General features: G+C 41.9%; 1 protein-coding gene across 1 annotated transcript in view; it reads left to right on the top strand.

Annotated features, from left to right (window-relative positions):
• The window catches only part of DNAH6 (dynein axonemal heavy chain 6), a 271015-nt gene that overhangs the window by 147108 nt on the left and 107497 nt on the right, over nucleotides 1-16410 (top strand). The window contains exons 38-44 of the mRNA XM_004437202.3: nucleotides 1823-2044; nucleotides 2870-3017; nucleotides 5163-5320; nucleotides 6779-6910; nucleotides 11475-11646; nucleotides 15346-15492; nucleotides 16046-16119. Coding sequence (XP_004437259.2) covers nucleotides 1823-2044; nucleotides 2870-3017; nucleotides 5163-5320; nucleotides 6779-6910; nucleotides 11475-11646; nucleotides 15346-15492; nucleotides 16046-16119 — 1053 coding nt within the window. The remainder of the gene's footprint in view (nucleotides 1-1822; nucleotides 2045-2869; nucleotides 3018-5162; nucleotides 5321-6778; nucleotides 6911-11474; nucleotides 11647-15345; nucleotides 15493-16045; nucleotides 16120-16410) is intronic.

Raw genomic sequence — 16410 nt, 5'->3', positions numbered from 1 at the left:
TGGAGATCTTAGCCAGTGCAATAAAGCAAGAAGAAGAAATAAAACATAAACTTTGGAAAGGAAGAAATAAAACTGTCATTATTTGCAGGAAACATAACTGAATTTCTAGAAAATCCTGAAGAATCTACAAACAAATGATTAGAATTAATAAGTAAATTAGCAAGGCCATTGGATAAAAGGTCCGCAAAAAGTTAAAAAATGAAATTTTTAAACAATGCCATTAGGATAGTAAGAAAATATCAAATACTTAGGAATAAATCTAATGAAAAATATGAAAGACTTCTGCACTGCAAAATACAAAGCATTGCTGAGAGAGATTTTAAAAGATCTAAATAAATGGAGAGATATACTGTGTTCATAGATTAGAATACTTGATATTATTAAGATGTCAGTTCTTCCCCAGTATATTCTGAAAATTCAAGACAATTCCAATTGTACAACTTTGAGAGATTTTTATGGAAGTTGACAATCCCATTATAAAATGTATATGAAAATGTAAAAGACCTATAACAGCCAAGAGAGTTTTAAAGAAGGAGAGCAAATTTGGAGAACTTAAACTATCTGACTTCAAGAATTCAAGATTATAAAGTAACAATAATTAAGGGAGTGTGGTATTAGCACAAGGGCAGACAAAGAGATCAGACAGGTGGACTAGTGACTTACCTCAGAGGAGGATGCAAGTGTGGCTGGTATTGACAGGGAAGGGGAAGAAAGGAGCTTCCTGGGGTATTGGAATGTTCTATATCCTGATCCAGGGGTGGTTACATTGAAATTTACATATGTAAAAGCTCTTTGGATTCTTAAAATCTGACAAAATATTATGTTAAACCTCAAAAGTTTTTAAAAAATAGAATAGAATAGAAAATAGAATGAATTGCAGATAGTAGGGATAAATACTATACATATGTGTACACACACATATATATGTACGTACTAGGTCACCATGTCAAATGGATTTCTTATTAAGAGTCACTGTCAAATGAGCTTGAAACACCACTGCTCTGTACAGCTGCCAGAACGAACCTTTCTGAAACGCAGTCTAATCACGTCACCCACCTACTTAGGATCCTTCACTGAACTCTTGCTCCAAACTGTTTACTTTAATAAGTGAGGCTCTTCATAACCTGGCCCCAATCTATGTTCCCAGATTCACCTCTCACTGTATGCAGTGCCCTCATAGTTTCTAGCACGCCTGGCACTTTCCATGGCTCCAGCCTTCCGAACCTGTTTTCTTAGCCTGAGCCCTGACGCCTCTTTCTCCACCCCCATCCCATCCTTCCTTTGCCCATCTAACTCTTGCTTGTCCTGCCAGTCTAAGCTGTAGCATCACCACCCCTTAGAAGCCTTCCTAAATCTCAAGCTATCACAACTCCCCTCCAGGTAGAAATGAGCCATCTTTCCTTTGTGAATGTACTAAAGTCCATTAGAACCCTTATTTCTCCATGGATATTAAGTGATGTCCTTGTGTCCCCCATGTGAATTTCAAGGTCATTGAAGGCAGAGGTTGAGTGTCATTCAGCACTTCCCCCAGCACCAGGCACAGTGTTTGGCATGGAGTAAGCCCTTGAATGTTGAATTGAATTGAAAATGCTTTACAATTCTACTGTGGAGTTTTAATATAACCAATATATCACGTTTTTTCATGTATTGTGTTGCATGATTATGTTTAAAGAATTAGACTCTCATACCTAAAGAACTACTTCTTTACAAAGAAAAAAGAAATCCAAATCCTTTCATGTTCCATGACTGCCTTGTTTCTATGTGAATATTTCTATTGCGTGTGTCGATCCTATTGAAAGTGGTGTTGAATTGTTTACTTTAGCTTCCCAGTTCTGGCGATCTGTGGAGCATTCACATGGACTTCGACACCAAACGGCTGGATCCCTGGGAGCGAATCATACCCACCTTCAAGTACAGCCGAGATGTGCCATTTTTTGAAATGCTTGTCCCCACGACTGACACAGTGCGCTTTGGGTATCTAATGGAAAAACTACTGGCAGTCAGGCATTCGGTGTTGTTTACTGGAGTAACTGGAGTTGGCAAGGTAGGAAACCTACATCAAACAGGAAGGTCTGTCCAAAACTGAGAGCATGATGGACTTAGAATTGTAAGCCCCAGAAATAATACATCATTTCTCAGGGGAAATTCTTTGGAATTTTGATCTTTTTTTTTTCAGAAAGAATGTAACTATGCTGAATCTATATCAATCTTGAGAATTACTCCAAAGTTTACCAGTTTTTGAATAAATCCTTGGTGTCAATACTATATAAACCAGAGAACCCTGTGGACCAATGTTTTGTGTTTGGGGGCTTTTATGTTGTATCCCTTAGAATTTCTGGCGCTGCCACTGCACAGGTTAGGGTGGGAATTGGCCAAGGCAGTTTGTGTCCCTGATTGACTGTTGATGAAGGTCAGTCTGTCCCCTCCAGCCCATTTACTTCTACCTGAAACAGCAGTGGTGTTTGGAAAAAGTATAGGGGAAATGCTGATTGTTTGGTCTTCTTGGTTTTGGGAGAGCCCACACAAACAGAGATTCACTGTTTCCCCTCTAAATTACTTTTAAAAGAAGTTTGGGTCCTTTTGTGACTCTTGCTATCAAATTGACTTGAATAGTACCCAAGATGGATTTTGGTTTGAAACTAAAATAAAAACTTTTTGCTGAGATAGAGCTGATTAGAATATTTCTTTGGCTCTGATAAATATAATTAAATGGAATCTCCAGGAAGAGAAAGGCAGACATTTCAATCTGGCTTTAACCTCTCTCATTTTATCCTATTTCTTACTCATTGTACTGGATTATTACTGATATAGACAATTGAAAGATATTATATTGAATGTGAAATCAGTTAACATTTTTTTAAATTTAAAGTCTGTTATTGCAAAAGGATTGCTAAGTAGAATTCAAGACTCCGCTGGCTATGTTCCAGTTTATCTAAATTTTTCTGCTCAAACTTCATCTGCAAGAACACAAGAGATCATTGAGTCAAAACTGGAAAGGAAAAGAAAAAATATTCTAGGTAAGAATTATCATTTTCATTTGTCTCACACAAATTTTTTATTAATAAGGTAATAAATCACAAAAACAGTGCATGTAATAAAATTACAACTGGATTCTTCTTTTGCTTAATTTATTTGTAAAGGTGATTCTGTTAATGGTATTCTTTTCTGTGCTATATATCTAGATATCTTATTGTTAGCAAGCAACTAGTTTATTTCTTTTTTTGTGTGTGAGGAAGATTAGCCCTGAGCTAACATCTGATGCCAATCCTCCTCTTTTTTGCTGAGGAAGACTGGCCTTGGGCTAACATCTGTGCCCATCTTCCGCTACTTTATATGGGATGCTGCCACAGCATGGCTCGACAAGCAGTGCGTTGGTGCGCGCCTGGAATCTGAACCTGCGAACCCCAGGCTGCTGCAATGGAGCGCGCACTTAAACACTGCACCACCGGGCTGGCCTGGCAACTAGTTTATTTCTATCATCACCTTCCACTCAGAACATCTTCAGTCTCTATCTCTCCATGGCTCTCCCTCTCTCCACTCATTCTCTACCTTTAAATCGGCATTGATTTCCCTTTATTTAAAAATAAACAAACAAACAAACCTTTTTGTATCTGGTGCATTGAGTTGTCAGAACTCAGTAGGGAATAAGCATGAAACTGTTTTGGTTTTTTCTTCAGTTGGCACTTTAAGTGTCTCCCTCACTCTCCCTTATTAACTGCTTGGATAAATAGCATGACTTTCTGGTTACTTGCAGTTATTTTGAGTCTGGTCCAATGTAAAGCCTCAATCCCAAACCCAATGTAAAGCTCTTCCTCTCCTCTGTTGTAAGCCAGGTTTGTGGTTCAGGTGCTGGAGGTGGAGGGCGGCATGGGTGCTCTTTTACTCTTCCCCACCCTCCCTCTAGGAGGCCCTTATGTGTTGGGATGGGAAGAGGAGAAGGAAAGGACGTGTTCTCCCTACCTGGCGTTTAGATGGGTCTCTGTGAACCATCCCTGCTTCTCTGGCTGGCACTGAAAGACTGTCCATGCTCTGTGTGGCAGGCTTCTAGGAGCAGACTCTCTGAGGGACTCCCACAAGAGTTGTGCCCAGGACAAGCATTGGCCTCCCCATTGGAAGGTCCCCTAATGTTGGGAATCAGGGTCTCAGCCCCCACTCAGTCCCACCCTCCAGGGCTACATCCCCCAGTCCTTGCTACTGCAGTCCACTTGCCCAGCTCACAGTCCTCCTGGAGAACTAGCCAGAGCTCAGGCTCAGCTGCCTTCCACACTGTCCATCATCTAATGGGCCTGCTGCACCAAGCTGTGGGGATACCAGCTGCTTCACTGTCCCCTCCCTGCTCTTTTTCCTGCTCAGGGAGGCACAGGGCAATGGAAGCCAGTCTTTCTGGTGGGGGCCCCAAATCTTTATAAACGATTATCTTAGAGTCCCTCCTCACCCCCTGTCCTGCTACTTAGCTTCCGGGGGCTGGAGGATGGAATGGGGCCCTGAACTTGCCTCAGTTACCTTGGAATCGTCAAGTGCTGGATGCCAGAGTGGGTGGAGTCACCCCCTCTACTTGCATTATTCTCTTTTCTCTGTTATCACTCATTCTTTTTTTCTGAGGAGTGTGTATATTGATTTTCTTTAAGTTAAATATGGCATTATGCAGTTCCACTGCCTACTGGATTTCCCTCTGATGTGATAAGGATGCTTTTGAATATCCAGCCCTGTTTTCCCTGTAGAGGATGGTGAGATGGCATTTATGTAAGGAAACTTTTGGTATTCTTCTGCTTCCTACTGTGAAAAGAAAAAGACCTTCCTCACCCCATGCCTAGGCTACAGAGTTGGTGGAGGCCGTGGGTGTGGTGGGGATTGAAAAAAGTCGAGACTTAACTGGAGAGCTGACATCATCCTGCACCTCCAAGAGTGAGGGTGAGGGACCACCTGACAGTGTGGACATCTGGGCCGGGTCCACATCTCCCTGCAGGGGCTGGATGGGGCCAGACGGAGGGCTCTCCTCCTCGAAGCAGGACTCCTCTGCGCCCTCCTCACTCACGAAAGAAGAACTCAGCTCATTATGACCTACAGGATGTTCATTGAGTCCAAACTCTTACCTAAGTTTTGTCTTACATTTTCCAAGGGTAAATCATAATTCTTAGGTTAAATTCCTTTTATTTCCCCAGGAGCACCAGGAAACAAACGAGTTGTGATTTTTGTTGACGACTTAAACATGCCCAGACTGGATCGCTATGGCTCCCAGCCTCCAATTGAATTGCTTCGGCAGTATCAAGATTTTGGAGGATTTTATGACAGAAACAAACTCTTTTGGAAAGACATACAGGTCACTTTAGATTTTAAATTAATTTGCATGTTTAAATTTTAAACAGCAAGGAAATATGGTGTATTCGTTTGTTAGGGCTGCCATAACAACGTACCACAGACTGAGTGATTCAAACAACAGAAATTTATTTTCTCACAATTCTAGAGGCTGGAAGTCTGAGATCAAGATGTCAGCAGGGTTGGTTTCTTCTGAGGCCTCTCTTCTTGGCTTGCAGATGGCGGTCTTCTCCCTGTGTCTTCTCTCTGTACCCATCTGTGTCCAAATCTCCTCTTCTGATAAGGACACCAGTCATATTGGATTAAGGCCCACCCTAATGACCTCATTTTAACTTAATTACCTCTTTAAAAACCCTATCTCCAAATACAGTCACATTCTGAGATACTGGGGGTTAGGGCTTCAACATGATTGGGAAGAAGGATACAATTCAGCCCATAACATGGCTTCAGTGTTTCTATGTGTAATGCAGTTCATTCAGTCTATGAGTTCTTGCTGTGCTTGATTCAGGAGATTCATGGACATGTGAGACAGCCCCAAGCTGCCAGAAGGCTCAGCTTCAAAGGATGGATGCACATGTATTTATAATGCAGAGTGATGAGCAGAGAGAGACAAGAGGGAGGCAGAGGTGGAGGCTGGGTTGAAGATGAGAGAAGCCTTTCCAGAGGAGGTGATGTCGGAACAGGATTTCGCAGGCAGAGCGTGGCAAAGCAAGGAAAGGCAGCATTTTGTGCCTCAGAAGCAGGGAATGTAGAACCCCACAGTGGTGTGGAATGTGAGCACCAAAGTGGCAGGAGATGCCAAGGTCAGCCCAAGGGCACCATGGTCCATGACAAGGAATGTAGATTTATCCTCTAAGTGATGGGAGCCTCTGAAGGAAATGCTATGGAAAGATCCCCTTGGCTGCAGGGGAGGGGTGGGCTAGAGAAGAGGCAAGACCAGAGCAACTGCAATGTCATGTGTTGATCTGTTGATGAAAATGTTGTGCCCAGAGGCTCACAGGAACCTAACCCTCTATCTCCCCTAGGAGCAGTGGTTCAGTGTGCATTAATTCAGTGTTCCTGCGACTTCATAGAACATAACCACCACAAATAACGAGAATCAACTATACTTAGTATTTATTGAATGAATATATTTTAACTTAGGATACAAATTCTTAAAGATTTTTAAAATTACATTTTCAAATAGGAGTATTTATACAAGGTAGATGAGTTAGGTGAGTGATTTTGAGCAACTTACTTAACCATCCAGGGCCTTGAATTTTTCATCTACAAAACGGGGATAACAATAGTGATCTCCTGAGGTTGTTGTGAAGATTAAGTCAGATAATGTTTAGGAAAATGTAATGCAATGCTGGCATATGGTAGGTCCTCAAAAACTGTTGGTTCTCAGTCCTGCTGTTGGGATGGGCAGATCTCATCTCTTTCTTTGCTGGGTGACCCAAGTGGATTTCTGCCCACACAGGATGTAACAGTTGTGTCAGCATGTGCACCTCCAGGCGGTGGCCGCAACCCTGTGACCCCCCGCTTCATCCGACACTTCAGCATGCTGTGCCTCCCGATGCCCTCGGAGCACAGTCTAAAACAGATTTTTCAGGTGAGTGTGGATTTAAACTTAGGCAAGAGGGGAAAAGAAAATATATTTGTTCCAAGACTCCCACAATCAAAACAGTCTGTTGTGTTTCTAGGGAGCCCATCCATCCCTTTCCTGAGCAGAAAGCGGGTAAGCACGGGCATCCGGGCAGTGGCTGATAGGCATCTGCATCTTAGTCTAAGTGGTCTTAGAGGTAGTTTTAGGCGTGCAGAAAGATTGTCAAAACACAGCCCCTACCTTTAAGGAAGGCTGTATCCTGGGGCCTTGCCTATTAGCACTCTGCACACAGTTCTCAGCAGATCTCATCCACCCCCGAGCCCCTGCCTCCATGCTCATCTTACCTGAGCTCCAGGTCTGTGTGTCCACTTGCCAACCAAATGCAACCCTCAATACCCCAGCGAGCTCCAGCTCAACACACCTAACTCAGAATTTATCGCCTCCACTGCCCCACCGCCTCCAATGAAAACCACCACCTATATTTCTCCCACCTGTATGAACTTCCTAAGGGGCCACTTCCTCATCCTTAAAATGGGGAGAATAACTGTGCCTGCCCTGTAAGTGCTCCGCAGAAGTGTTCAATAAATGAGTCATTATTTTAAATGAATGATGAGAGAACATGAAGCAGCATGACTAGAGCCAGCATGCCATAACCAGCCAGCAAAGACTGCTTAGAGGAGACAGATTATGAGCTGAGCCCTGGAGGATGGGAAGTGACAGGGAGGAATAGATTCTCGGAACAGAAGGTATGTGGATGAATGCAGTCGCAGAGGCAGACAATGGTAAAGTGGGCATACAGGTAGAATGAGACAGTTAGGTGGCTTGTCTGGAGAAGCCGACTTTGGTGGTAATTACCCAGGAGCCAACGAGGGCCAGTGACGCAGGATTAAGTGAGCCTCTGCATTTACCAGCATCGGCCTCTCCTTCCAGTGGGGCCCTCTTAGAGGAGAGAAAGGAACAGAGCCAGCACGTACACAGCCATTAATATGTGGAAAGTGGTTTTCACATTGAAATAGCTTACATCCATGGGGAATTATTTTTGATAAATTTGAAGTAGTTCCAATAAGTTGTTTAGGAGCTAATGCCAAGATGAAATATAAGAATTGCCACATTTTGAAAATCTTTTGGAGAGGACTTTAGAATATGAAAGGATGGGAGCTTATCTCCTATAATTAGGCACCAAGTATAGAACAAGACATGAAGCAGGTAACAGGACCAACACAGATATTAGAAGACTTTTGAGTCCCCCCCTTTTTGTGGAGAACCTTTATGTGTATATTTTGGAGTTTGAAATGAGTGATTCCCAACCATGCTATCCTGACACACTTTGTGATGTGGTCAGTGGTGAGGGGTGTCCCAAGTAACTTATACCTGATGACCAAGTACTGAATTTGCAAATTATTTTATATTTTAATAAGTTAAAGCAAATGCAAGGTTATCCCAACAAAAATGTCATTCTTCATTATTCCAAAATGCTTTCTTGGGTGGGAAGGAAAAGGTGGAATCTGGTTCCTGGAAATGAGATTGTCCCCGACCCTCAGCCTCCTCCCTCTGCCTGCGGGATTGTCATGTCCACGGGACTGTGCCACTCACAGGAACATCATCCAGCAAGCACGTCACAGCTGAAAACAGGCAGGAGCTGAGAAAAGGCAGGAACTGCTTCTTCAACCGCAATTTAGAGGCTATTATTTAAAACTCACACGAGCTGTTGGTGGGAATGGAAATGAAATGCGGCAAAACGGAGAGATTCTGGGGACCACTGGGTTGGACTGGATTCACGCGGGGAAGTGTATTTTCCTCGTTACCAGAATAGACAGGATATTTTACCTGTAGAAGGAAAAGGACTTGCTCTAGATCCGTGGATCCCAAACTTCGTTTTTAATCACAACCCATCCAAGCAGGACCCAAGTGTTCACAGCCCACCTTCTGTGTCCTTTGTCATTGTGTGGAGGAGAAGGAACTTGGGGATAACCAAGAATTGAAGGAAAGCAAAACCAATAAGTTAAAGCAAATTTGTTGTCAGCAACATATATAAATAGATTTCTACTCTATAAAAGAAGCCTATGAGGTTAAATAGTATATATATATATATATAAAGTATGCCTATAGTATATATGTATATAATGCTTTTAATCATCTGTTGGTTCTAAAGCAATCAGTAGTATCACTGTACTTTCTTTGCCAGTCTGTTGCAAGTTAGTTAAACAGCACATACATGCAGGGAGCACACCACTCATGACAGGTCATGGTTTGCACAGATTTGGATTATGTGTGGTTATAGGTGACTCTTCCTTGAACCACAATTCATACACATCTTAGTGTTTACTTACTGGAAATTTGTATGCCAAAAATATGCATCATTATACACTCTAAGGGTAAACTAAAGAGCACATAAATTAAATTGATCGTATTGTGACTAAATTAGGTGTAATTTCTAATTAGAAAGATATAACAGCAGTAGTTGAAAACCATGATCAATTCCATAAAATACTAACAATGTCCTCATGCCAAAGCATCCTTCCCCAAAACTGTGGAAATTCTGGCTCTATTTTCTGTGCATATTCTTAGAAGGAGCTTTGCAAAGTTGCCAAATATGTCATGTCAGCCAGACCTTTAAATAGAATACCAAGCTGTGGTCCTCAGTGAACTCTATAATGACATGCTAATTTTAATTTATGAATATTAATTTAGTACCCCTTAATTCATTCATTAAAGAAATATTTGTTGAGCACTTAGCATGTGCCAGACATTGGTTTATCATTTTACTTTTTTTTTTTTTTATAATTTTATTTATTTATTTATTTTTCCCCCAAAGCCCCAGCAGATAGTTGTATATCACAGTTACACATCCTTCCAGTTACTGTATGTGGGACGCGGCCTCAGCATGGCTGGACAAGCGGTGCGTCAGCGCGCGCCCGGGATCCGAACCTGGGCCGCCAGCAGCAGAACATGCGCGCTTAACCGCCAAGCCACGGGGCCGGCCCTGGTATATCATTTTAAATAAAACAGATGCCATCCTTGTCCTCATAGAGCTTCCACCGTGGAGAAAGATAATAAACAGATGAATGACTGTATATATATAGCTGTATTTATATTTGTGTGGTGGAGAATAAACAGACTAGAATTTTTTATTTTTTTCATAAATATAGTGTATATATATTATATATAGTAAAATTTTTATTTTATATATATTATATATAGTAAAATTTTTATTTTATATATATTGGAGTGGTTCTACTCAAAATGCAGCCCATATAGAGAATGTTAAACTCATGTTGGGGTCTGGGGGGGGTACCTCAAAAATATAGGTAATCCTCATATGCTGCTAAAACTAACACAGGAGGCTCATTGAAAACAAATACTTCAGTTCGTTTCAAAATATTTCATATATGAGCGCCAAATCTAAAGTCACAAGGATTGACTTGCAAGCATTGATATACATTCTGGTGGCTTCTCCCATGAGTAACTCCAAGGTCAATGGTGATGAGAATTTATCTATTTAAAAATCAATAATGATTCTCCCAAGCAACTGGGGGTCGGGGGCTAGCTAATAAGTATGTACCTTCAGATTGTGGCAAGTTATATATGAAAAGATCAGAGAGACTGAGGGGAGGACTTAGTTTAGATTGGGTCGTCAGGGAAGGCCTCTTGGAAGAAATGACATGTATCCTGAAACATAAGGGCTGAGAAAGTCCCTGCCAAGCAGAGAGCTGTGTGGGAGTGGGTACTGGGAGCGGGGAACAGTCTGCGGAGACCCTGAGGGAGGAGAGAGCATAGGATGTTAAGGCCAGTGTGGCTGGGACACAGGAGCAATGGGGAGAGAGGGTAAGGTGAGGAGGCTGGCTGGGGGCAGAGCATGGACTGACAGGGGAGTGTAGTGCCTGACTTGCATGATTAAAGGTGACAGAAGGGAGACGAGAGTGGAAATAGAGAGGCCAGGAAGTGAAGAAGCCCAGATAAAAGAGTGGGTGCTGGAATGGGGTGATGTCACGGGAAACAAAGGGAAGCAGACAGATTCCAGGAATGTGTGCAAGATTGATTGTGGGGGACAGTGAATGAGAGGTATCAAAAGAGACTTCCAAGTTCCTGACCTGAGCAGAGGGTGGGGCCCTATCCTGAGATAGGGAAGCTGAAGGGTGGGGGAGTTAAGTGAGTCGCACTTTAAATATACGTGAAGATGGAAGTCTATGGAATTGCTGGTCATTCACCCATAAAAATCAGAGAGAGGACTTCAGTTCATTTCCAGACGAGTTGGAGCACTCCATGAAGACCCTCTGGACCCACAGGGAGCAGAAGTCTAAGTTGCTTGAGAGTAAGTTAATGTAAGTTCACTGGTCAGCTATGAATGCTGCTCAGGCATCGCCAGACAATCACAGAAGACAGGAGTAAGCCACTTCTTAGGAACATATTCTGAAATGAATGGAAGAGTTTCAACACCCAGATGTCCTTGCATTGGAATTTGGCTTTCTAGTTATTATTAGAAAAAGTATCATCAGATATGGAATATTTGAAAGATACATTTTTGGTGGAAAAAAAATATAACCCTCTCCTATTATGTTTCTGGTTCTAGGCCATCTTAAATGGCTTCCTGAATGACTTCCCACCAGCTGTAAAGCAAACTGCATCAAATATTGTAGAAGCCTCCGTTGAGATTTATAACAGAATGAGTGTTGATCTTTTGCCAACACCGGCCAAGTCCCATTACGTCTTTAACTTGAGGGATTTATCCAAATGCGTGCAAGGTAGCGTATGGAACCCTCATTCTCTGACCTGCACCCTCCCCTCATTTCCATTCACTCTCAAATCTCTCAGCAGAATTATATGTACATGGGCAACTGTGACTTGCCTGGAAATCCTGTTGCATGTCCCTGTTCAAGTCACCCTCCACCCCCACCCCAGGCTGACTGCTTCACAGCTTCCCTCAAACCACCAGCATCCCCTCTCATTTCTCACTCCCAGATGATGACCTGTCTTCTTATTTCATGAAAAAAATAGAATCAATCAAACTAGAACTGCCTCATCTTCCAAATCTCCCAGACAACCTGCATCGGCCTTCCCTCCCACTGCAGTGGCTGAGCTGTCCTGCTCCTGTCACGGGCCAATACTGCCTCTGGCACTGAATTCCATCCCCTCCTGCCTACTCAAGGATTTTGCTTTTATAATTCTCGTTTCTCTTCTGCATCGTCAGTGCTTCCTCTTCTATTGATCATTGCTAACAGCATAAAAACCTACCGTAATACCTCCCATCTTAAAAAATAATTCTCCTTAGGACGCATATCCCCCTGCGGCTACCTCCCCACCATTTTCTCTGCTTTTTCTAGAAAGACCCCTTAAAGAGTGGTCTCTCCTCGCTGTTTCTATACTTCCTCCAGTTCTCTCTTTAATATACTCCAATCAAGCTTTTATATTTGACCCTGCACTAACTGCTCTTCCCGAGTTCACCTCTCTATCTTACCAAATCCATTGGTCAGTCCTCCTTCTGGACCTTAGCCCCTCAGCAGTGTTTGGCACAACTCACCCTCCCTCTCTCTTGAAACTCTTCCCTCTGTGGTGTCAGGACACCTGCGTTCCCTCCTCCCTCACTGGCTGCTGCTGCTCAGTCTCTCTTGATGGCTGTCCCTCCTCTTCCCTACCTCAAAACATTGGGGGGCCCCAGGGCTCCATCTTCAGTCCTCTTTTTTATCTACACACGCTCCCTAGGTAATCTGAGTCAGTTCTATGGGGTTAAATCCCATCTGTTCAGAGAAGACACTCGAATGTCTACCTCCAGCTTCACCGTCTCCTTTAGTGTCTGATTTGTATATCCACCTCCCTTCTCGACGACCTCACTGAGATATCCAGTTGGACTTAAACTTGCCATCTCTGAAACTAAATTCTTGCTTTATCCCTCCTCCCTGGCCATGTGTACCCATGCCCCAGTTGGAGGGACTACCATTTATTGCTCTGGCCACGAGCCTTGGAGCCTCCCTGATTGTCCTCATTCCTTGAGGATTCCCATCCAGTCCATCAACAGCCTTGATGGCTTTCCCTTCAGAATGAATCCCAAATGTAACCATTCCTCACCACTCCATCCACTACCACTCTAGCCCAAACTACCATCATGTCTCACCAGGATTTCTAACAGTGAGAGCCTCCTCTCTCTCTCTGGTCTCCTGCCTCCAGGCTGCCCCCTTAGCTTACCTTAAACCCAGCTCCACAGTCCACCTGGCAGCCAGAAGTGGGTACCCCTTGTTCAGATCCTCCCGAGGCTGCATTCCGCATCGCCTGCTGTGGGACTGAGGCTCTGCATGGTCTGGACCTGGCAGCCTCCTGCCTTCATTGCCTACCACTTTCTTCCTCGCTGCTGCCACCTCCCTGCTGCTCCTGAAGTAGGGCCTGCTCAGGGGCCTCTACACTTCCCTTGGGATGTTCTTACCTCAGATGTCCACATGACTCACTTTCCCTGCTCAAATGTCACCTCCTCTTCCTCCTCTTCCCCTTTATGTCCCTTCATAGCTCTTACGACCTGAAGTCTTCTCCAAGATACTTATTTGCATACATATTTATGTCTCTGTCTCTCCCAATAGAATGTCAGCTCCATGAGGGCTGTTTGTTTAGTTCACCTCTGCATCCCCGGTGCCTAGAATCATGCCTGGCCCTGAATGAATGAATGTCATAGAATGTCAGAACTGAAAGGAAGCTTTTACAATACCTAGACCAAGTCCTCACATTATTTTGTGCACAAGGACGCCAACTCTTAGTTGTGCAGTGATCTGCTCTTCACCATCCAGTGCTGACTCCCCATCCAGTTCTCTTGGTTCTACACCACTTGTAATATTTTTTTCTCAGTAAAGATTCAAACAAACTAATGTATGTAAATATATTTTAAATATCTACGAAATATTATAAGTGAAAGGTGTCAAGCACTTCCATGTAAAGCCATGCTGGGCTCTCTGAAATCCAGCTCCCTTTTCTGTCCTTATCAAAATCTAATTCATTACCAAACACAGACGAGATCTGTAACATATTAACAAGGCAGAGAATGAACTAGGAGGTAATGGCGGATGGTAGGAGCTGAAGCTGGGCTTTAAGAACCGTGACCACCCCACCTGCCCCTCCCTAATGCTCAGTTATCACCGCAGGTTCCTGATCTTTCCACTCCCGTTCTGATGGTGCTACTATTCTCTTTTCTTTTTCCTGCCGCATAGCCTTCCTCCTTCTTCAAGAGCCTGGAGACTCTTGAAGCTGGCACACCATCTTTGCCATAGGATGACACAGTAACTTGTATTCCTCCTCCTCTAAAATTTTACGCTCCTGTGTTAGCAGTTTAGTCCTGGGATTCATGAACTCATTTTTCCTAGAAAATGTTGAAACATGGCTTTGTTTCTTTAGTGAACTGCTTTGGACTCACTTCCTGGTCCTCAGACATTGTCTAATCTAGTCATTCATTTATCATGCTTCCCAATTGTCTTTCTATTCCTACTGTTTAGATAATTTCTGAGCCTCAAAATTCAGGATCTATTTTATCTCTGACAATGATACATCATAATGTACCCAGGAAATTCCAATTTTGAATATCTTTCCCCTTGTCCCCACATTTCATCAAAATGTCCTGGAAATGACCTTATTTCTACAAATATTAGCTGAAAATAATTCAATCTTTAAGCATTTCAAGAAACTTATAATGTCACACACACACAATCTGAGCTACAAAAAAATGTAACATCATTATCTATAGAAATTCTCTACTATTCCAAAGCAGCATGGATGGAACCTACTATGTGGTACGGAGCACTCTGTTGTGTGTACCTGTGCCTAGTAGGTATTCTCCCTGTCACCCTCTGCATGTGTGAGGAGCCACATGTGAAGGGTCCCCATGGAGAATGAACACTTCCAGGACTGCTATGCATCGTTGCTTTCATTGTAACTTGAAATTATTAGCACTGTTTTCAGTTACCACTTATATTAACACAAAAAGTACTCAGAATAATTTTGAGTAGAAGCCAGAAGGACCAGGGACATTTGGTGAGGACTGAACATTGGGGAAGAACAAGAGAGGAAATTGGTGTTTTGAAAACAGTGTAAAGGTCAGGAGGGAAAAGTTGCTAAATGAATGTATCTATATATATATTAAAGAAAGGCGACATTCCTCACTTAACATATTGCAACCCAATGTAATAATGAGATGAACATTGCTTACACTGTGAAGTCTGACCACTTCATATGTTCAGTTAAAGAAACACTGCAAAACAAGAAAACAGTTTTGTCAGATAATATGTCCCAGTTTTCCTTTCAAAAAATGAGGTCATGATTTTTATGTGTGTATATCCTCTCTCTGGGGAAGCACCCCTTTCTGGTAGTGTGGGGATAAAGTTGGACTTAAGGCTTTTTCTAGTTAATTAAATATTACTGGATATTCCACAAATGTAGAATTTTTCTTTTTTCCTTTTCTTAAAAAACAGGTATCCTCCAGTGCGATCCAGGAACAATAAGAGAAGAAATACAGATATTTAGACTCTTTTGCCATGAATGTCAAAGAGTCTTCCATGACCGTTTGATTAATAATGAAGATAAGCACTATTTCCATGTTATTTTGACAGAAATGGCCAGTAAATGTCAATCTTTATTTAGTTGTTCTTTTTTTTTGAATAGAAAAGCAGTTTGGTTGCTATAAAGAAAAATTAAAATGAGCTCATATAGGGTAAAGCAAAATGAATTTTAGTCATTCATGAGTAAAAGTTTTTCTCGTCAATGATTCAAATATATAAAAATATATGAAATATTATGAAAATCATCTTATTGAAATTTAGGAAAGGTTAATATTTTTAATTCAGTAAAGAATTTTAAGTGGAAGAGGAAAGTGGAAGAAATAACATTTTGATAAAAAGCCAGGATATTTCTAAAGTACTTTTTATTTATTAAATACGTTTTCAATATCTATTATTTAATAAAAAGTTTATTAATATTATTCTTAATCTTAAATCCAGGAGATTATCAACCAAACTAAAGTGGTATGGTTAACATGGCTTTCTCTCAGTTTCATTTATACTAATTAAGACTTCAAAGTAAAGTAACAGCTGATGTTATTCTGTGTATCTTATCATTAAAATACTGCATTCAAGCTTATCATTATATTAAAAATTGACTTTGTTTTTTGAACAGACAAACATTTTGGGATTGCAATTGGCCTGGAATATTTTTTGACCAGGCCCATCATATTCGGAGATTTCATTAAGGCAAGTATGTTGTATTGACTTGTTGTATTGGCTTGACTACATTTGAAGATTATAAAGCATTTACTGTTTTCCAGTTCAGGTTAATATTCTACAAGAACGTTGTACCTGTGAAGATTAAATATCTAAACCAGGGGTCGGCTAACTATGGCCCATATGCCAAATCCACCCACCACCCATTTGTGTAAATAAAGTTATGTAGGAACACAGCCACACACATTTGACTGATACTATTTACATGGTTGCTTTTGCATTACAAGGCAGAGTGGAGTAGTAGCAACAGAGATTATATGA

This window comes from Ceratotherium simum, chromosome 11 (assembly GCF_057802395.1).
Source record: "Ceratotherium simum simum isolate JZ-2026a chromosome 11, ASM5780239v1, whole genome shotgun sequence".
NCBI lineage: Eukaryota > Metazoa > Chordata > Mammalia > Perissodactyla > Rhinocerotidae > Ceratotherium > Ceratotherium simum.
The sequence above is the reverse complement of the archived record's forward strand: the minus strand, read 5'-3'. Positions and strand labels throughout refer to the sequence as shown.